The sequence below is a fragment of the Asterias amurensis genome, chromosome 10, assembly GCF_032118995.1.
Source record: "Asterias amurensis chromosome 10, ASM3211899v1".
NCBI classification, from domain to species: Eukaryota; Metazoa; Echinodermata; class Asteroidea; order Forcipulatida; family Asteriidae; genus Asterias; species Asterias amurensis.
This window is the reverse complement of record NC_092657.1, coordinates 6,257,335-6,279,210: the sequence shown is the minus strand read 5'-3', so window position 1 is coordinate 6,279,210 and position 21,876 is coordinate 6,257,335. Positions and strand designations below refer to the sequence as shown.

General features: G+C 40.1%; 1 protein-coding gene across 4 annotated transcripts in view; it reads right to left on the bottom strand.

The window, feature by feature from the left end:
- Positions 1–21,876, bottom strand: part of LOC139942562 (dihydropyrimidinase-like) — an 86,026-nt gene that overhangs the window by 16,015 nt on the left and 48,135 nt on the right. For 3 of the 4 annotated variants that reach the window (XM_071939407.1, XM_071939404.1, XM_071939406.1), the window contains 7 exons: positions 8,906–9,000; positions 7,667–7,851; positions 6,063–6,227; positions 4,326–4,387; positions 3,627–3,707; positions 2,570–2,638; positions 19–139 (listed from right to left, as the gene is read on the bottom strand). In XM_071939407.1, coding sequence (XP_071795508.1) covers positions 19–139; positions 2,570–2,638; positions 3,627–3,707; positions 4,326–4,387; positions 6,063–6,227; positions 7,667–7,851; positions 8,906–9,000 — 778 coding nt within the window. The remainder of the gene's footprint in view (positions 1–18; positions 140–2,569; positions 2,639–3,626; positions 3,708–4,325; positions 4,388–6,062; positions 6,228–7,666; positions 7,852–8,905; positions 9,001–21,876) is intronic. The other variant, XM_071939405.1, reaches the window with a different exon arrangement.

Here is a 21,876-nt window from a genome sequence, read left to right as displayed (position 1 = left end):
CAACCCTCCTTAATGTACCTTCACTTCTAGCTTTCCGTATAGCGTCTGCCGCACTCCTGCTCATTACATGCACAATGTACAGAGGACAGTTAACTTGGTTTGCTATGCAAATTGATCGCGTTGTGGCCTCTGCCTCAACCTATAACGTTTTTCAAAATGAAACTGGTTATTAGTAAGAGATTTCTGAAAACATGTGTGTTCCCAAACAACGAGAATAAAATCGCAAAGACCTTTTCGCCAAGGCTCGTTGCGCAAGCGCTAACTGTTGAATTAGGTGCATGCTGGTCTAACTATACTAACTTGATCGTTAGCTGGACCAGCATGCACCTCATACCACACCTAATACGTGAACCGAGAACTTGCGATAAGGTCTAAGGAGTTATGTACATGTACTTGAGCAGCACATTCTCCAAAATGTGCATGGTCTGTTGACCAAACGATATTCTAAAATACCAGTCACATTAATCTCAACCCTGGCAGCATTTTCATTTTGAAATCAGGGAAAACTTTTGTTTAAACAAGTTTCTGTAATCAAAGATGGTTTCAAATTCACACAGAGATGTTGGCAAAAAAAGAGAAGACCGCCAACAAAGGGCTCAAACACTCAGTTGGTGGAAGCAGCTTGTTAGTTTGGAGGTCGCAGGTCAAACTCTGAGTAAATATTTTCGTTTTTCCCCTTGGGATTATTTGATTTTCGTAAGGGCAAGGGTACCAAGGCATTTTCTCGTTTGTAAAGGGAACTGTATGAGGAAATTGTAAACCTCTACTGTACCATTTCAAGGGCACCAATGCAATGACCATGGGGCATGGAGGCAATTGTCTTCTTTGCCTCGCTGAAGTATCATATTGCCCGGGGCAAGTAAAACCCACAGCTTTTGAGACTGGTACTTTATAAACAGTTTGACTCCAAGGCCTGCATGCGCACTTGAAATTCTCTAACATATGTATGTATTGTAGAAATGTACATGTACAGCATGCACAATTAAGTGTACATTGATGGCAATCTTAGTTGGTAATGTTCTAATTATAAATCGCTTTCATCTGCCACTGTAAAATATTCTTCATGATCGTTTTTAATAACGGAACCACAATGGTTTAAACGTCAACAAACTACAAGCAGGAATTTCCTCGTTTAAAACATTTAACGTCTGGTCAAAGCATTCATTTATTTGTGTTCTCTCTTCTTGTTTTCCCTGTGGTAATAATAAGCAGTGACTCATCCCGCCATTTCCTGAGGCCAACTCTGCAGTCTAGTAATTACCAGGGGCTTGTTACTGTACAGGGACTGTGCGCATTGCTGCCACAAATTGGAACAATCAGACAAATGCCATGTGTGTAAATAACTGGCCCTATATTGAAGACTCAGAAGCAATACACTGCCAAAGAATCAATGCAAAATGTCAATTAGTCAAATAGCTTTGTATAGATGCGGGTTAGCAGATTGATGGCTCATTTGATGATTCAAGCCCACACTCCGGTGAATAAGCCCTTAAAGGAACACGTTGCCTTGGATCGGTCGAGTTGGTCTTTGAAAAGCGTTTGTAACCGTTTTTTATAAAATGCATATGGGTAGAAAGATGTTGTAAAAGTAGAATACAATGATCCACACAAACATGCATCGAAATTGCGTGGTTTTCCTTTTACCTTGTCGACTAACACGTCGGCCATTTATGGGGGTCAAAATTTTGACTCCCATAAATGGCTGACCGTGTTGGTTCGCACAGTAAAAGAAAAACCACGCAATTTTGAGGCAAACTTGTGTGGATCATTGTATTCGTACTTTTAAAACATCTGATCAAACATATGCATTTCATAATAGACCAACTCGCCCATCCAAGGCAACGTGTTCCTTTAAATGCAGTGAACACTATTGGTAATTACTCAAAATAATTATTAGCATAAATCCTTACTTCGTAACAAGTAATGGGGAGAGGTTGATATCATAAAACATTGTGAGTAACGGCTCCCTCTGAAAAAGAAGTAATTTTCCATGAATCTGTTTCGAGACCTCTGAAAACTCAAAATTAAGCATCTGAAAGCATGCGACTTTGTGAAAAGTGTGTTTGTTCTTTCATTCCGGCTCGCAACTTCAACAAAAAAATTGAGCTCAAATTTTCACAGGGTTGTTATTTTATGCATATGTTGAGAAACACCAAGGGAGAAGACTTGTTTTTGACAATTACCAATAGTGTCCAGTGTCTTTAAGAGTGGATGCTGGTTGCCAGATAGCCATTAGTCTGTCATTCGCACTCTGTAAACTCTTGTCGAGCAGAGTATTGAAAAACTAACAGTAAACACAGCTTACCAGCTAAATTGCTAGATGGATTTGTTGTTTCTTGTTTTCTTGTAGCATTTTGGTCAACGTCAAGTATTTTGTCCATAACTGCTGGATAGATTTCATTGTTGCAAAGACAAAACAAAAAGTCTGCAGTTCTTTTTACTGGATTACACAGTGCTGCAGTGAGTTAATTTAACCCAAATTTTGCCCGATTTGACCCGTTCAAGTTTGGGAATAAGGGTGTGGCAATGACCGTTTCACGTTTGGGAATAAGGGCGTGGCAATACTTACATCCTCTGGTCTACTCTGAAGATGACCCTCTGGGCCAGAGATGCCCAGCTCTTTCATCTTCTTTGTATTCTGAGACAAATAAGGAAAATAAAACCTTTTAGCCCAAATCATCTCCATTTTATTTTTTATTAAACATTTACATAGCGCCTCTCCTAAGAATCAAAGCACTTTACATACAATTTTTAAATCAAAGACAAATATATAAACGAACTGTACTCACCAGTCAACAACAATTGTTTGTGCAATTCATAATCCTAGAAGCCAAACCATGTTTGTGTAAGAGTGAGATTTGTTTTTATATCCCCTTGTGGGAGTTTGCTAAAAGTTCCATTGACAGGAAGGTGATCTAAACAATGGAAGATCATCTTTGCAATAGTTCTATTGTTCTGAGCTACATGTAAGCGAGATACCATCCTATAAGCATTTGTTTGACAATGGTTCCATTGTTCTGAGCTAAGCAAGTTGAAGTCTTACGCATCTCTAAACAATGGTTCCATTGTTCTGAGCTAAGAAAGTTACAGTAGTAAGCATTGCTTTAACAATGGTTCAATTGTTCCGAGCTTACATGTAGCAAGTTACAGTCCTAAGTATTTGTTTAACAATGGTTCAATTGTTCCGAGCTTAGCAAGTTACAGTCCTAAGCATTTGTTTAACAGCACTTCCATTGTTCCAAGCTAAGCAAGTAATGGTCCTAAGCATTTCCATAACAATGGGTCAATTGTTCCGTTCTCAGCATTTCCATAACAATGGTTCTATTGTTCCGAGCCACAGGTAAGCAAGTTACAGTCCTAAGCATTTCTATAACAATGGTTCCATTGTTCCGAGCTTAGCAAGTTACAGACCTAACTATTTATATAACGATGGATCTACTGTTCCGAGCTAAGCAACAGTACTACATGTATGTTGTATGTATGCATTTCAACAACGATGGTTCCATTCTTTAGAGCTATGCAAAATACAGTCCAAAGCATTTCTATAACAATAGTTCCATTGTTCCGAGCTAAGAAAGTTACAGTCCTAAGCATCTCTAAAACACTGGTTCCATTGTTCAACTCACCTCTTCAATAACATCTCCATTCTCTGCATGCATCAGAGCCAGAGCTCCGTTCTCCTTAATTACACTGTAGGACTTATACAGCTGTTGGACAAAACAAAAAGCCAAGTAAAAAACACACTGGAAATGTTGGGGTAAATGTTTGAGCAATTAAGGGTTGAAATAAAGGGTGCGTTCGTTTAGCTTCCATGGGTCTACCCTGCGGTGCTCACCCGGGTGAGCCCCTCACAAGAGTTAATCAAACGATCACACTCGCCCTCTCGTGGTGACGGCATGCACCTCAGATCACCCCCAAGTGACCCACTCCACAAGCAGGGCGCTGGGGGCTGACCCAGCTGAGCCCCGTCAAAGCTATTCGAACGTACCGGGGCAGACCGGGGTCGACCCAGGGAAGCTTAACGAACGCACCCATTAAGTTGCATAATCTTTAAGCTGATCTGCCAAGTCATCGCCAGGACACTTGCCAAACGTGTACAGTGCCGTTAAATGCACTGGACACATTGTGACATTGTTTTCACTCACTTCTCAAAAGACTACAGCACCTCAACAAGTAATATTTCAGAAGAAGCTTTCTACTATAGATCATTATCTTTAAACTGTTCAACGTTAATGTAAATCTGTGCACGTTGTGTAAAAAGTACCCAGAATCTTCAACAGAACTTGGGTAAATTAATAAAGTCAAGATTGAAATGAAGGACCCACCTCGTCATCCTTCAACATGAAGACTCCCTTGTACGCCATGAACATCTTGAAGGAGTTTATACCTAGAAAAAGAACACAAAAGTACAAAATAAAAATGTTTAATTCAAACTTGCAATTTAGATAGAATAAACAAACCCTCAATTGCTTGTTTTATTTTTAAAGGAACACGTTGCCTTGGATCGGACGAGTTGGTCAAAACAAAAGCGTTTGTAACCGTTTTTTTTATAAAATGCATATGATTGGAAAGATGTTTTAAAAGTAGAATACAATGATCCACACAAGTTTGCCTCGAAAATTGCGTGGTTTTCCTTCTACTGTGCGAACTAACATGGTCGGCCATTTATGGGAGTCAAAATTTTGACCCCCATAAATGGCCGACGTGTTAGTCGACAAGGTAAAAGGAAAACCACGCAATTTCGATGCATGTTTGTGTGGATCATTGTATTCTACTTTTACAACATCTTTCTACCCATATGCATTTTATAAAAAACGGTTACAAACGCTTTTCAAAGACCAACTCGACCGATCCAAGGCAACGTGTTCCTTTAAGGGCTTATTCACCGGAGTGTGGGCTTGAATCCAGGTCCTGACACTTGTCAGGACACCCGATCTAGCTCAGGTATACCAAACTACAAAGTGGTATTTGGCCAACACCATTGCTCCTTTGCTATACAGTGATTCTCCCTTAAAGGAACACGTTGCCTTGGATCGGACGAGTTGGTCAAAACAAAAGCGTTTGTAACCGTTTTTTATAAAATGCATATGGTTGGAAAGATGTTTTAAAAGTAGAATACAATGATCCACACAAGTTTGCCTCGAAATTGCGTGGTTTTCCTTCTACTGTGCGAACTAACATGGTCGGCCATTTATGGGAGTCAAAATTTTGACCCCCATAAATGGCCGACGTGTTAGTCGACGAGTTAAAAGGAAAACCACGCAATTTCGAGGCATGTTTGTGTGGATCATTGTATTCTACTTTTTCAATATCTTTCTACCCATATGCATTTTATAAAAAACGGTTACAAACGCTTTTCAAAGACCAACTCGACTGATCCAAGGCAACGTGTTCCTTTAAGACCGGGCAATTGAGGGAAAATTGCGTGACACTGGGTAGGTTTTTTTTTTTTTTAGTTGTCACTCGAAGGAACTCATCGGATTGCGGGCATGCTCGTTGTAATGTTTTGGGTCCTTATAATTAAACTAGTAATATCAAACATGGAACGAGCTCACCGATGTACACTGGTCAATGGGGGTGGCCATCTTTGAACCCTTTATTCTTAGTAACTCGTAGTTCATGACAACTCAACAGCGTGTAGTTCATGATACACTTAACACAATACAACACGCGTGATATAGTTTATCCATGCTCCTTAGCCTTAATGATGTCATTGGGTACCACTATGAGGAGCTGAATTGCGAAGAACGGGGCTACAACGTGTTTGAGAAGCAGGCATGCAAGGGCGCCTTTGGCTGCCAGCCACATCAACCCATTATGCCCACGGAGCACACCCAAGATCCAAAGTGTTTGATATTTCCTAAGTGAGGAAACCGGAAGTTCTGGAAAACCTTTGTGGCACAGCAGAGAACCAACGCACAACTCAACTCACATACATGTATGGTCCTGGCTGGGAATCAAAACTGGGCTCACCATGGCGAGAGGCGAGCGCTTTACCCACACGCCAACCACGCCACCCATGTACGTGATCGTAAGCGCTTTATTAAGAGACTCTACATTACCTTTCTCTTGACAGAGTGCAGTGATGTCTTCTGCGACTCCATCACCCCACCAAGTCACTCCGACATGAAGGGAGTAGTCACAGCACACCTTAGGGTCAGCCCAACCTCGCCATTTCTCATAGGCCTCCATCAGGGGTTCACCTTTTGAGGGCAGACAATGATCAACTGCAGGAGACGAAAAACAAAAGTTTCATTAAATTCTTCCCATCCGAGCCAATAGACCTTAACGCAAATACTCATCAGCGTGCGTTAAGGCCGAGTCACACTGCAGCAATAACGAAAACGATAACAATCAAGACACAAAGAGAACGCATTCTATTGGTTGAATTGCTCCACGCGGAAGACGCACACGCTCATTCAACCAATGGAACGCGTTCTCTTTGCGTCGTTATCGTTCTCGGTATCGCTGCAGTGGGACTGGGCCTTTAGGCTTGGAATGAGGTGCATACTGGTCAAACTTGATCGCTAGCAAGACCAACATGCGCCCCGATCAACAGTTCACTCTTTTGCAAAGGGTAATTGCCAAAAGGTCTTGTGAACACCTCAAAGCGCCCTCTACAGTTCACTAAAAAACTATGACACATCAGTAATGACAACATTCGACGTCACACTACGGATCTCGTGAATTACGCCAGAGACCTGCAGTTGAGCTCCAAACAAACACCCTTGAACTCCTATCATTTTAAAATGCTTTCATGGTTCTGGAGATTCAGAGTTACATTGTAAAGTTGACGTGCTTATGTGCTTAATATAAAGCAAACACCTGTCTTTACCCTTGCAGATAAGGACAGGGTACCAAACTAAAACATCGATAGCTAATGGCCGTCTCAAGGAATGGGGAGCTACTTGTTGAGGTACATTTCATGCGGCCTATTCCTTTACATAGCACCGATGAGTAAGAAACATACTGAGAGCTTTAACAAACCCATAGGATGTGAAAAAGCATTTAATAAGAACTACATACATTTGTAAAAATGATTTCTATTAGTATATCTTTCAAGAACACTTGAACTCAACGTATAATACATTTTATAACGCACCTTTTGCCTGTTCTGTATTCTGATTGGCTGAAACACGGTCGCGAGGGATGAACTAGTATAGTCTAGTGACCGCACGCACATGTTTTGCAGGAATAGGTCCCGCCGGGCACTACTCTTTAAAAATAGTGCCCGATTACAGCACCCTCTTTTGAAGCGAGCCAAAAACAGCAACTACAAAAGCATCCTTTCTATTCAAAGTTTCCTTTTTTACCTGTATTACACATTTAAGACTGAGGTGTGTTGTAAAACACATATTGACTGGCATAATTCGGTAACTAGTGTACGTCTATTCCCCCTCGGGCCTGTGAGTGACCAGAAGAGGGACCTAAATGTATATCCCTGGGCCAAACTTCTGGTCACTCAAAATCCCTCGGGGGGAAAAGACAACCCTAGTTACCTCATTGCCAGTCAATACATGTATGTGTATACTTATTCGAAGATGGAAACAGTCAAGAAAATCACAAAGGCCAAATCCCAGTCAATATTAAGTGTACTACATGTATATATACTAATCAAACAAGGAAGCAGTCAAGAGAAAACCACATAAACCAAATCCCAACTTACTAATCATGGTGGTTCCTCCAGCCAGGGCAGCTTTAGTTCCTTGGTAGAAGTCATCAACGGCTACGGTACCCATGAAGGGCATCTGCATATGGGTGTGTGTATCAATCCCACCTGGGATGATCAACATGCCCTTAGCATCGATGACCTTGGCACCTCCAGGTGTGATCAGGTCCTTGCCCACTTGTCTAGGTTAGAAGCAAATACACAAACATGAGACTGGGTTAAAAGCAGTTGACACTATTGGTAATTACTCAAAATAATTTTTATCATAAAATCTTTCTTGGTTACGAGTAATGAGGAGAGGTTGGTAGTATAAAACATTGTGAGAAACAGCTCCCTCTGAAGTGACGTAGTTTTCGAGAAAGAAGTAATTTTCCACGAATTTGATTTAGAGACCTCAGATTCAGAATTTGAGGTCTCGAAATCAAGCATCTGAAAGCACACAACTTCGTGTGACGAGGTTGTTTTTTCTTTCATTATTATCTCGCAACTTCGACAACCGATTGAGCTAAAATTTTCACAGGTTTGTTATTTTATGCATACATGTACACTGTATGTTGAGATACACCAACTGTGAAGACTATTCTTTGACAATTACCAATAGTGTCCAGTGTCTTTAAACCCGATTCAGTCTAACCTAAGAACCGTTCATCAGACACACAGCTGATTCACACAAACATGCCTCGGAGTTGCACAGTTTTCCTTTTACCTCGTCGACTAACACGGTCGGCCATTTATGGGAGTCAAATGGTTGACTCCCATAAATGACCAACCGTGTAAGTTCGCAAAGTAAAAAGAAAACCACGCAATTTCAAGGCAAATCTGTGTGGATCATTGTATTCTACTTTTCAACATCTTTCTACCCATGCATTTTATAACAAACGGTTACAAACGCTTTTTATAGACAAACTCGTCCGATCCAAAGCACGTTGCCTTGAATCGGTCGAGTTGGTCTAATGCGAACAAGTTACAGAAACAGCATTCGAGACAGTGAACACTGCCTGAGCTTTTCTTGCAATATAACTACTTCAACAGATGCGATAAAAAACTTTTAAAAAAACTACAAAGGTTTGTAGTCCAGCACAGTTTAAACAAAGGAAGGTAATGAGTCAGTGCTGTAGAGTCACAAAAATACATGATCCCTATTCTGGTAAAGTATTAACAAACAAAAGCGGCATATTTTGTTGGAAAACTGTCAGCCCGATTCCCCAGACCAACACTTTATTTCTAAGAACTTACCGGATGGTTCCATCTTCGATGTAGACATCGGAGTAGAAGGAGTGGTCTGCGTTGACCACCTTACCTCCCTTGATCAGGATACGAGCTTGCGCCGTCTGAAAATGATGAGAGGAAACTTTAGCATACATGACGATTTAAAGCGAATCCCACTTCCACCACGGCAACGGTGGTTCAAGTCTGCTAACCACAATACCACACAACAAGCTCAAGAAGGTGTCTGCAACAGCACCTTTAATATGAATCCACACGTTTTATGCACAATTGAAATACCAACGCGTCTTATGAACACTCTGAGTTAGTGAAATGTACTTTGTTGGAGAACTGAGCATAGTTTGAGGTTGCGTCAATTAAAAAGAAAAAAGAAAAAAACTCCATACCCTGAAAGAAAATGGAAGTGTCCAGTTTGATAATGAAAATGTAAACACATAAAGTTTTATTTAACACATTTGAGTCTATCTGGGCCATGTTGTTATTTACATCACACTTGTGGCTTTTGGGTATTGTGCGCAATTTTAAAACCCAGTAAATTTTGTCTAAGTATTTAACATAAAACAAATCGTTAAAACTTTTAATCTTGGGAATCTTCCATTCCAGGTAGCCGAGGGGTGTTCAAACTTGGGTGTGGACGCGATGGGGATGACAAGGGGGAAGGGGGAAATTAAACTGCTGGCAAGGGGGGAAGGAAGCTTGCACACATGACAGGAAAGACAGTGATTGTGCAGAACAATGTGTCTCCTGTGACTGATCTCTATGGTGGATCAGTGAGTTGGCAAATGGAGTATGTTAATCCCTGCGTGTAACAAACAGCGCCTGTTTACCGATGGTTCTGCTAACCTCAGTAAGAAGTGATCGACAACAGAGTAGACACGTGGACCCCCATGCGCATTACAAAACGTTGTGCACAAGTACAATGTTTACACCGCGTAGTATAGATGTACATGTACATGTACATACAGTATGTTATGAACAGCTGAAAACAGTCATGGTATGTATACATTACGTGCAGTTGTACATAAAACCAAAGTTGGGTTTGTTTTGTTGCAAATCTTTTAGCCAGCATTAATTAATTATTTAGTATGCAAACAAGGCGAGGCTTGAAAATTATACTATGTAGACGACAGGCCCGAGGCTACCTGCATGTACATGGGAAAACGTATGTAAATGCATGCATAATAATACTAATAATTTGGGGGGGCTAATCATCTTTACTCGCAGCTAAGAGCTGAATTGCGAAGGACGCGGCTACAACGTGTTCGAGAAGCAGGCATGCAAGGGTGCATTCAGCTGCCAGCCACATCAACCCATTATGACCACGTAGCACAGCCAAGATCGAAAGTGTTTGAGGAAAACCGGATAGTCTGGAAAACCCTCGTCCTGCTCGTGGCACAGCAGAGAACCAATGCACAACTCAACTCACATATGGCCCCGACTGGGAATTGAACCGGGGTCACCTTGGTGAGAGGCGAGCGCTTTACGCACAAGCCAACCGTGCCACCCTCATGCATTCTTATGAGGCCAGTACATTCAAGTACTACATGTACCTTGTATACAGAACGGCACTACTGTTTGCTCTCAGACAGAACACATTTGGGGGAGAGGCACTTTAGATTGAAATTCAGAAAATCATCAATAAAATTTAGATTGCACAGTGGCTTTTAAAACCAAAGATTTTGTTTTGTTTATTCGCCTGGTACGTTATTAATTTATTTTAAAATTAAATTTGTTGTATGAATGGAAATAAAACAAACAAACAAACAACCCAAAATCCTGACAAACAAACAAACAAACACAAGTACTCATGTGTACATGTACAGTGAATGCACATGTACCTAAAACAAAAGCGTAGGCCTACATTATAAAATGAGAATAACTCGGCTGATACAAATATCACCAATGATCAATCATTTTTCTTTGTATAGCCTCCACCTGGAGACGTTCTACACTGTGAAACAAATTTAAGATTTTCCTTGGCCGTGCATAAAAGCTCTCCCACACCTAGACTTGAAGACAAGCCCTTAAATGTCTTTTGCAGTGATAGTGTTCCGACTCTATTCTGAATCTCCCCGCGATTCCCGCGGTATTCTCGCGAGATTGCTGGCCCCGCGAGACGTAACTGCTCTCACGACTACAGTCCCATTTAATGGGGAGTAGAAGTCGGCAACCAGCGGTTCGCGCGAGAGCACTCTCGCACGAACACCGCCACAACTAGACTATCTCATTGTGGCAGACCATTAACGACTTGTCCACAAGTCTACCACCCTCCATTACAGCGAGTCTACTGCAAACACACGCAGACTAGAGAGGACTTTCCCTATACCTACAATCCAGGTACTGCTGGTCAGTGGCCACCAAGGAGAGTGAATAGTGAGTCATTGCTTGTGGTGAATATTACATGAACACGAAGCTCATTCATTTTGCATCGGAGAAATATCATTACAGCTTCGTCGCTGGTGTTTAATATTGATTGCGCACGTTGTGTATGAAGTGTACGCAGAGGGAAACATGGATATTGTGGTCGATTCTTATTACATTTGTATTATACATTTACATGTAGTGATTCAATTAGCATAATGTACAAAATTATTTTTTAATGGGATGCTGTGATTAACTGGTACTTAAAACACTAAGTATATAATATTGGTTTGTTTACATTAGAATAAGATCAGTCAGGTACACATGAAATGTACATTATACACACAATTATACATGACAAGTGAGTAATCATCTTCTTCTTTTTTTTTACCATGAAACAAAGGCAACTTAACATTGTTGTCTGATCTTCAAAACAAAGCATCTGAAAAATCCAAATCTCCTTAAACCACATCCATTCTTGAGTTTATCTGTTTGTATACTCTAGATGAAGAATAAGCATTCAAGATGCAAATTAAGGGTTGAACCATGTGTCATCCACAGACAGCATGTCAATCTATTGCTCTTTGCTATCCGAAAACATGAAGAGAAGACGCCCATGTGGCTTTGAATAATGTATCTAGGCCACATACAATGTACAGTTTGCGAACTGGTATTTCTGAACTGGTTTGTGTTACGCTGCACAAAGGATGGAGTGAGGGTGGTTTAAGCCCCTTTCACACGAGAGCAGTTTAGCAAGGGTCCCTTGCTAAATTGTAGCATGGTTGTACAATTGTACACAATGTAGTCAAAATTTATTTGTTAACTATATGATCTTTTTTTAGGGGGGGGGGTTTAAATAAACAAATTAAAAAAAGGTAACAGTTTTATAAAAATTACTTACATGTACGTATAGTTGTTGTACATCATATACATTAGTACATGTAGTACTACATATCTAAACTTGTTTTCATAATACTTTTCCTAGTGTACATGTATGAGTAAATATATGTAGGAATATGCAAATCTTTCCCTGGAAAATTATTAATATCCCCCCACAACAAGCAAGACAATTAAGGTACAGACAGTGACGTCAAACTGTATCTTCATGCAGGCAGAATATACAGTGCTTCAATTGAACCAAAACAATCTCAGCCATGTCAGTGATTTGCTTTTGGATTGGTTTGCTCAGGTGCTATTCACACGACAGCAATTTCACTGGGGTCCCACGCTTAATTTTAGCATGGTTGTTAAATGTAGCAAGATTTCGCCAGAGAACTTGGACAGAAATATAAAACGGTTGTCCTTTCACACAAGGTGTGCATTATTTTTGTAAAATTGTACAACCATGCTACAATTTAGCAAGGGACCACTGCTAAATTGCTCTCATGTGAAAGGGGCTTTAGGCATTCTTTTGAAACGCTACAATAACAATGCACAATCTTCTCGTTACTGTAATTACTTTAATTCGGTAAAATTACAAACTTCATCTTCAATCCATTTCTTGGATGCTTATCATTCAGTTCAAAATGTGACTCGTGGACCAAGTCAGTGATTTTTGAAACCAAGATAGAAAAGAAGAAAGACTTAGTTGAGGGAGAGAATAGAGATGTTGGGTCATTTTTAATGCGAGTGAGTCATCGTGACTGGAACACTGGAAGAAAGTACAATAGCTAGGGCCTATTGTATAACTTGCCAATTGCACCCTTACTATTTTAATGCGACAGGACAACGACATTTGTAAAGAGTGAATACTCAATGTGAGCTACTTCAGTCTGGAGAATTAATCTTTTAATATATTTTAGGAACAATTTTCCCAGTTTGGTTCCTGCAAATGCGATACAAATTTTGACGTCACAGCTCCCATAATTTTGTTGCAAATATTTAGCAGACGTTGAACACAGCTCAACTTTTCTGAATTATTTGTGGCAAATTTGTGACATCAATGCGGCAGGAAAATGTAAAAAGCGAATATTTAATGAAAGCTTCTTTAATCGGGATAATTAATCTTTATACATTTTATGAACAATTTTATCAGTTCACTTCCTGCGAATGCGATACAAATGTTTGCGTCACAGCTCCAATTTTGTTGCAAATAATTCCCAGATGTTAAACACAGCTCGCCTTTTTTTTTAATAATTCGCTGCAAATTTGTGACCATCAAAACTTGTATCGCATTCACATTGCATTTGCATGGAGTGTGAACCAGGCTTTATACACGACCACATTACTCCATGAATATTACAGTCATTGAAGCCCCACAGTATACATACAAATGCATGCATCAAATAAGCTTGGAGAGATTGATTTATAACACTATGTTCTTGCAAATTGCCAACTCAGTCACACTTTGTTGTGTACAATGTTGCTACCGGGAACGCATTATGCCCTGTGCGTAATATTGATCGGAGAATTTGATAAAAGGGACCTTTCACGCTCAAACTCCATTACATTCTTCTGCCCTGATTCTTGCAGCTCCGCAGGAAATTTAATTGACACAGCCCTTGTACGGCTTTTTGTGTTTTCTCCTCGTTCGTTTTACATTAAAGCCTGTGTATTGTACAAGGCCATTTAAAGAATTAGTTGTAAATTTGTGACATCAAAATTTGTAAAGCATGAAATTCACATTGGCTTTTCGCATTGGCAGGGAGTATAAACCAAGCTTTAAACACGCCCATTCCCTCCATGACTTATAGAAATGTAGGGCATTAAGACAGCATCGTTGTTTTCAGGAAGAATGTCAGAAAGATTAATTAATGTACATGTACATGTAGATGGTTTTGTTATCGAGTTGTACATGATATGCTAATGTTTATAAGGGAAACATTGGAAAATGTCAAATCGGTCCCAAAACTGTTCTAAGACCTTTTCGTTCGAGCAAATTTTGGTACAAGCCCTTTGCTGCAGCTATGGGTCTCTAGATGGTTAAAGACACTGGACACTATTGGTAATTGTCAAAGACTAGCCTTCACAGTTGGTGTATCTCAACATATGCATAAAATAACAAACCTGTGAAAATTTGACCTCAATCGGCCATCGAAGGTGCGCGATAATAATGACAGAAAAAAAACACCCTTGTCTCACGAAGTTGTGTGCGTTTAGATGGTTGATTTCAAGACCTCCGAAAGTTGTAAATCTGAGGTCTCGAAATCAAATTCGTGGAAAATAACTTCTTTCTCTAAAACTATGGCACTTCAGAGGGAGCCGTTTTTAACAATGTTTTACACCATCAACCTCTCCCCATTACTCGTCACCAAGAAAGGTTTTATGCTAATAATTATTTTGAGTAATTACCAATAGTGTCCACTGCCTTTAATAATGCTTCTCGAGGCCTTACACTACTAGCATGGAGATCAATTGAATTTCTGATTTGTTCATGATCTGCAGACACCCTGCATCCAGCCTGATAAGGAGCCTACTGGATTTTAAGTGGCAACGTGTATGGCTATAATTGAGGCGTCCATTGTAAAGTGTGGGAGTGTCGTGGCCGAGCGGAAGAGCACCGAATTCAAATTCTGGTGTTTCTGATCAGCGGAGTGTGGGTTCGAATCCCCAGCCGTGACACTTGTGTCCTTAAGCAAGACACATAACCATTGCTTCGTCCTTCGGAAGGGACGTAAAGCCGTTGGTCCCATGTGTTGTGTAAACGCATGTAAAAGAACCCAGTGCACTTATCGAAAAGAGAAGGGGTTCGCCCCAGTGTTCCTGGCTGGATTGGCAGCATTTTGCGCCATAGCACCTTTAAACCATTACATGGTTAAGGATTAGGTCTTATATCTCAAAATTCGCCCCACTCCTTTCAGTAATAATACCTGGCGCTTTGTATCTTTTGGCAAAAGGCGCGTTATAAATACGCTAATTATTATTATAATAGCAAGAAGGCCACCTACATGTACATGTTGTACAATATCTTCTGTTTCTTAAAACATGATTTTAAACACACTGACACAAACTGGAAGAATTCCTAATATCTGCCTGGGAGCTCTCAAAGTCAAATGTCATTACTACATGGTTCAATACATGATATCTTACAATCACACGCTGAGATCATTTTACCATCAATTCGCCAGCATGTCCGCTGCTAGTCTCGACTCCAAGACGCTCTACCGTAATTTTCGGATTATAAACCGCGCGGCGTATAAACCGCACTTCCTCAAAATATACAAAAAAATATTTAGGTGTCGGCGTATATGCCGCGCGGCGTATAAACCGCGACCAAAATAAAAATAAAAAACATGAAAAAACTAACCTCAAAACACGGAAGTGAAGTACGCAAACCTGCCGCGCGTTACGGGTGATTTTTTTATCTCACACTATCAGTCCTGAGTTATACTTTGTTTCCATCAACAACCCTTTTCAAGAATTTGCGATTTGATGATCGGTTGTGTTGACCATGTTTTGTGAACTTCTTTAGGAACAAACTGTCCGTGAATCAAAGATCGGTCGACAACGCACACCGAGAAATAGTTGAACTTTGCCCTGCATCGCATCGCCCTCTGTAGACAAAAGTTGTCCACGTTTGATTAGACTGCGCCCCGAGCCTCGAAGCGTGGGTCAGACGTTCAAGCTATTTGTTGTACAATGGGCAGCCGCACTACTCGATCCGTCCGAAGTCGATCCCAAGATTTTATGAATGGAACTATCACCGGCCAATCAACAACGGCCAATCATCAAACGGCCAATCACCGCATGCGTACACACAAAGGGGCCGTGCTTGTTTGCGGTCCTCTTTGTGGCGATGTGCAGTGACAGGCGGGCGGCACATCAGTCAGTCTTGTATAGTTGCCGCAATGTGGGAGTTGCGTCGTAATTAGAGTAGAAATGTATTGAAGTTTACACTATTGATCGTAATTGAAATGATCTATTATAGGATAGTATTCTTTTTGTAAGCTGGCAGCACCCCCTTTGCGGGACCACATTATTGTTTGTGTTGGATAATTTTTGATGAAAGTTACAACTGAAAATACGTTTATTATTGTGATACTGAAAAAACCCAATAACAGTTTTAAAAATTGACAAAGTTAAATCCTACTTTATTTGTAGGTAAGTGAGATCGTGTTGCAATAAAAATTAACTTCAGACAGTGCGTTGACTATCGTTTCAACATAGGATTCGTCTGCAGAAGCAGTGATAAAGAAACAGTGCGAAGATTTATATCCAAGGAAGCCTTTGCCTTCCGTTTTGTTTAAATAGAAAATAGACAAACCAAAACCAAACAGTCCTTTTCAGGGCTACATGTACCACAACACAAACGAGAGTTGTCTATGACTTGTTTCTGTTTACAATGTTTAAAGGAACATTTTTTAAACATGTAAACAGCTCCTAAAAAAATTCCTTTATAAAATATAAACGAAATAATAATGGGGACGGCTAAAGTTGTTCCCTCACTTTTATTGTATAGCGGTTGAAACAAAATACGCTACCTTATTGTTTGCGTAATCATAAGGACAGGGGATTCACTTTTATTAAACATCGGAGTAGACGGGAAATAAGGTTGAAATGGGTCTTTCAATAAGAAAAGTGGTTGTTTCTCTCTCCCTTTTATTGTAGTCCCACAACGAGGATCCACAACAGATATTGCAACGACGGACGGGCGGACGGATGTAGCGTGTGTGTAGTAATGTATCCTGCAGCGTGCACATTATGCACATGTACACATGCGAGTTCGTAAAGCTAGCAATCTGTTAATTGCGCTGCTCAATCTCGAAATTGCACAACCGATGTTGGGGGGCACCGTATTGAGCGATGTTCGCCGACGGGTTGCGCTACGCCATCATATTTGCGCCGCCAGGAAATAAAATTCCCAATGTTACTGGACTCAACAATCAGGCGGTTTGAAAACGTTTTGTTTGACCCCCGGCGCGGCATAGTTCTTTGCGTACGTCCATTCACCATTCTGCTGTGCGTGGTTGACCTGAAGAAACCGCTGGCCGGCTGACACAACGAGTGTAGCCTGGATGTCTGACGTCAGTATATAAAGATCGTGGGATAAATAGACAGGGGACGAGTCTATTTCGCTGAGACACGAGTATAGCTTGAATGTCTGACGTCAGCATGTACAGATCGCTAGGATAAATAGACGGGCACCAGTCTAGTCTAACCCGAGTTGCGCTGAGAGGGGGAGCTGAGGGCGGTTGATAAACGTTTTACAAAGGAAACACGGATCGGAATACAATTGTGGTGGGATTTTCAAAAGGATTTTGTCATCACACAGGCAGGTTTTTGTTCTCGTTGAAAAAAAACATTATTATTAAAATAGTTTACGAACGATCTTTCTTTTAAAAAATGCCGTTTTTTCTCTTAAATATTTATACGTCGGCTTACAAGCCGCCCGGAGAATAAACCGCAGGAGTTCAAAAAAATGTCAAAATCAACATATAAACCGCGGTTTATAATCCGAAAATTACGGTAGTTGTGTAGCCTTGTCACTGATAGAGGGCGCTATCAAACTGTAACCACTACAGGAGTAGTAAATACTTGGTATGTGCGCGTTAGGCATTAAATAAGGCATTGAATGAGGAGCATGCTGGTCTAGCTAGCGATCAGGTTAGCTAATGGAGCTACAATGTAGACCAGCATGTACCCCATTCAACAGTTAGCGCTTGAGCAATGGGTATTTGCAAAAAGGTCTATGGTAGTGTACTTTGGTAAGGTTTTCGTGACTATGTACTTGTGAAAACACTAGTCCCCTGCAGGCAAGAATGCCAAGTACATGTAGGGATAGCATTATACAGTACAGTCTGAAAACTAAGTGATACCACAAAGTGATCTATGACGTGTTAAGAAGATGAACCGCCCAGCTTAATGGAATCATATTTTCTCAAGGCAGTTGCACCCAAGCAGTAGAAGCTTATCTCTAGAGATTACAGCCCGGTGAAACTTAATCAAACAACGAAGATGGTCCCAATTTTGCTCATCGAATATAATAATGTTAGTCTTATTTATAGCACGTGTATCAACCAAACAAGGTACTCAAGGCGCTGAGTATATTACAGACTTTCAGAAAGATAGGTTATTGCAGCTGATACAGGTATCACAAAGTTAATTGTTAACTGTGAAAAACAGATTTTAAATGTGTTTTTAATTTTGTTAAATGAAGCCTAAAATAACAAAGTATATAGTAATAAATGTATGTAGTCCAGTCTAGGATACCAATGAATATGACCCCCACCCCCAAAGGTCATTGCACTTTGGAGACATGACTTAAGTTAATTAGTACATTGGATGATTGATTTTTGATATTACATGTACCAAAAGGACAATTAAGGGTTCAATATATGGGCGCTTTGCAATGCTGAAAGAGCTGTATTTTCTCCAACAATAAACAAAAAGGTCTTATAATGAAAGTTTGAGTATTCTTTGCATCCCCATACACTGCACACGTATGTGTAGGCCCAACAATACAGTTAACACTACATGTATGCTACTAAGACCCCTATCATGTACGTGTAGCTCCAATGGTATGGCTCCCTGCTGATGTATTGTAATTTGATGCATATGATCAAGACATCCGCTTCAAGGAGTGCAACTGAAGCGTGTAGCTTAACCTAAAATAAAAGCAGCAATATTCATGACATTATCTTTACCAGATTAAACAGCTATGTGAGCTGTTTATGTGTGCATCGTTATGCTGTATCAGCGGCTAGAATTCCATACATGTAGACCAGTTTTCTATGAACTATAAAAAGCTTAAACTTTAAGCTATAGAAAACTGCTCTTTAGTTAAAGGCAGTGGACACTATCGTTAATTATTCAAAATAATTATTAGCATAAAACCTTACTTGGTAAGGAGAAATAGGGAGCTGTTGATAGTATAAAACATTGTGAGAAACAGCTACCTCTGAAGTAAAGTACATGTAGTTATCGAGAAAGAAGTAATTTTCCACAAATTTGATTTTGAGACCTCAGATTTAGAATTTGAGGTCTCGGTTTCATTACAAAGCTTCAATGACTGATTGAGCTCAAACTTTCACAGGTTTGTTATTTCATGCATACACTGACACCAAGTGGGAAGACTGGTTGGTCTTTGAAAATTACCAAAGGTGTCAAAAGCACTGGACACGTTTGGTAATTACCAAAAATCAATTGTTAGCATAAAAAATGTATTCTTTATCTGAATGCATTCATTCAGACAATAACTCTCTAATTGAAAAAAAAAAAAAACTAGAAACAGAAATGGCCGGGATCAAACTTAAAGGGACACGTTGCCTTGTATCAGGCGAGTTTGTCTATGAAAAGCTTTTAAAACAATTGTTATGAAATGTAATATATGGTTAGAAAGATGTTTTAAAAGTAGAATTAATGATCCACACAAAAATGCCTCAATATTGCACGGTTTTCCTTGATACCTCAGACACCTTTGGCCTAATGGTGTACAATACATGTAAAATCTCATGCCCTCTTGTTATCTGATTAAAAGTTGATGATGAGAGGTGTAATGTAGTAGGAGACTGTTCTACCCCATGTGTAGAGGTCCATTATTAACAGACAACCTGTGATACTTCCTTCCTACATGTAGGTACTAATTGGCCTAGCCAAGCAAACCCCTCACTAAATAGAACCCAGCATGCCTGTCCTGTGGTTCGCCCAGGGTTTGCCAGACCCTTTTTATAGCTCCACAGCCAGACTATCATCAACAGTACAAGTCAACCCAAAGAACCAACATGTTATGACCCTAGCAGGATCAACAGCATTAAGTACATAACAGGTCAATCAATTACCACCTCATCACACAGTAGCTAAACCATGGAGCTACTTGGCTAACCTAAAGAACACTGCACCTGTACAGATGCCCCAGCAGGTAGTGAATGGTCTACAGCCTCACAGCATTCCTTTAGAGGTAATTGTATAGTACACAAACCATTTACTTTAGAAGTGAGAACATGACCTGTGACATGTGGTGTAGAGCCACAATGCTTAGACTTTCTGCAGGGGTTGCCAATCAGAAGCTAACTTTATTCAAAATTTACCCAGTTCAAACGTTCCCTTTTCTCATGGTTTATTACTTGATATGAAAACAAAGATCATACATGTTTATGCATTCTTTAAAGCCATTATACACTTTCGGTAAACAGTATTGTCCAAGTCCCACACTTTGTGTATCACAACTTATATATAAAACAACAAACCTATGAAAATTTAGGCTCAATCGGTCATCGGAGTCGGGAGAAAATAACGGGAAAACCCACTCTTGTTTCCGCGCGTTTCGCCGTGTCATGACAATCCGTAATTCTCGCTAACGAGAATTTATATTGTTTTACCGTTTTCTCAAAAAGTAAAGCATTTCATGGACTAATATTTCAAGGGAAGTCTTTCACCATTACCTTCTGTAAACCCTGTAAATTATTTGTAAATCTGTGAACTTTTTTTTTTTTCTGTACCGAAAGGGTCCAATGGCTGTAAAGACTTCCAAGATTTCAAGCGAATTTGTTGAGGAGCAATTCTGCACGGAGCAATTCAACCAATAGAATGCATTCTCTTTGCGTCAATATTGTTATTATTTTTGTTATCGCTGCAGTGTGACTCAGCCTTTATGGCTGAAAATGGCATTGTATCAGCCATCATTCAAATCCAACTCCCAAATGGCTTCCATCTGGGTATCCTATTTGTCAATTGCAATTTTAAAAGTTTCAGTTGTGTCTGCTTTCCTCATCACTTTCATTGAAAACAAATAAATAACAACTTGGTCAAAATTGTACTTTCTATTCGAAATAATTCAATTGCATAGAGGTCCTGGTTTGCTGCATGCATATATTGAATCTGTATTTAACCCATCTGATTCCCTTATTATGACAACTCCATGTAGTTTCAGTTTCACTCCACAATGGATAGAGCACCCAATAACTTCCTTCTGTAGATCCTGTCACCCTTATTTACCAACAAAAGTGTGACCTTGTACATTCCAGGTCATTTCCAGATAAAGAACTGGTCATACGTGTATTAAGGGAAAGGTGACATTTTGTAACTAAGACCCCTTGCAATACGTGCAGCGTACTCACATGTGCCTATTATGGGTGTCATTTTGGCCGTCAAAATCATATACTGGGTGAACTGGGTACCTGCTAGGTACGGCCAATTATATTGTATTGTGATCTTAGTTGCAACTTAAATGAATTGTTTACTCTTATCTTAAGGCCCGGTCACACAGGCCCCGATAACGAGAACGAAAACGATAATGATAAAAATGCATGCCCTCGATTGGTTGAATGAGCATGGGCGTATTCTGCGTGGAGCAATTCAACCAATCGCGAGCGTGCATTTTTATCGCTCTCGTTTTCGTTCTCGTTATCAGGGCCTGTGTGACCGGGCCTTTAGTCTTACTTTCATGTAACTATCATCTACTTGTTTTTGTATTCGAGAGCAGTCTTGGGTGCTCCACTACAGAAGGTCTTGTTCTTCTCTCGGATGACACCCCCATTCATACTTATTTATTCTATCATTGACTCAACATGTGCATAGCTTGGTTTAGTCTATTTTGTTTTGATTATCGCCTTGTATATTGTTAATTGAAAAGTTTGTTGTATGAATGGGGACAAAAAAGAAGAAGTGTGGATTTGGAAAGGGTAAGTCACCTTTAACCCAATTGATATTGTTATCAAATGGCACCAGTCCTGACTGGGGTC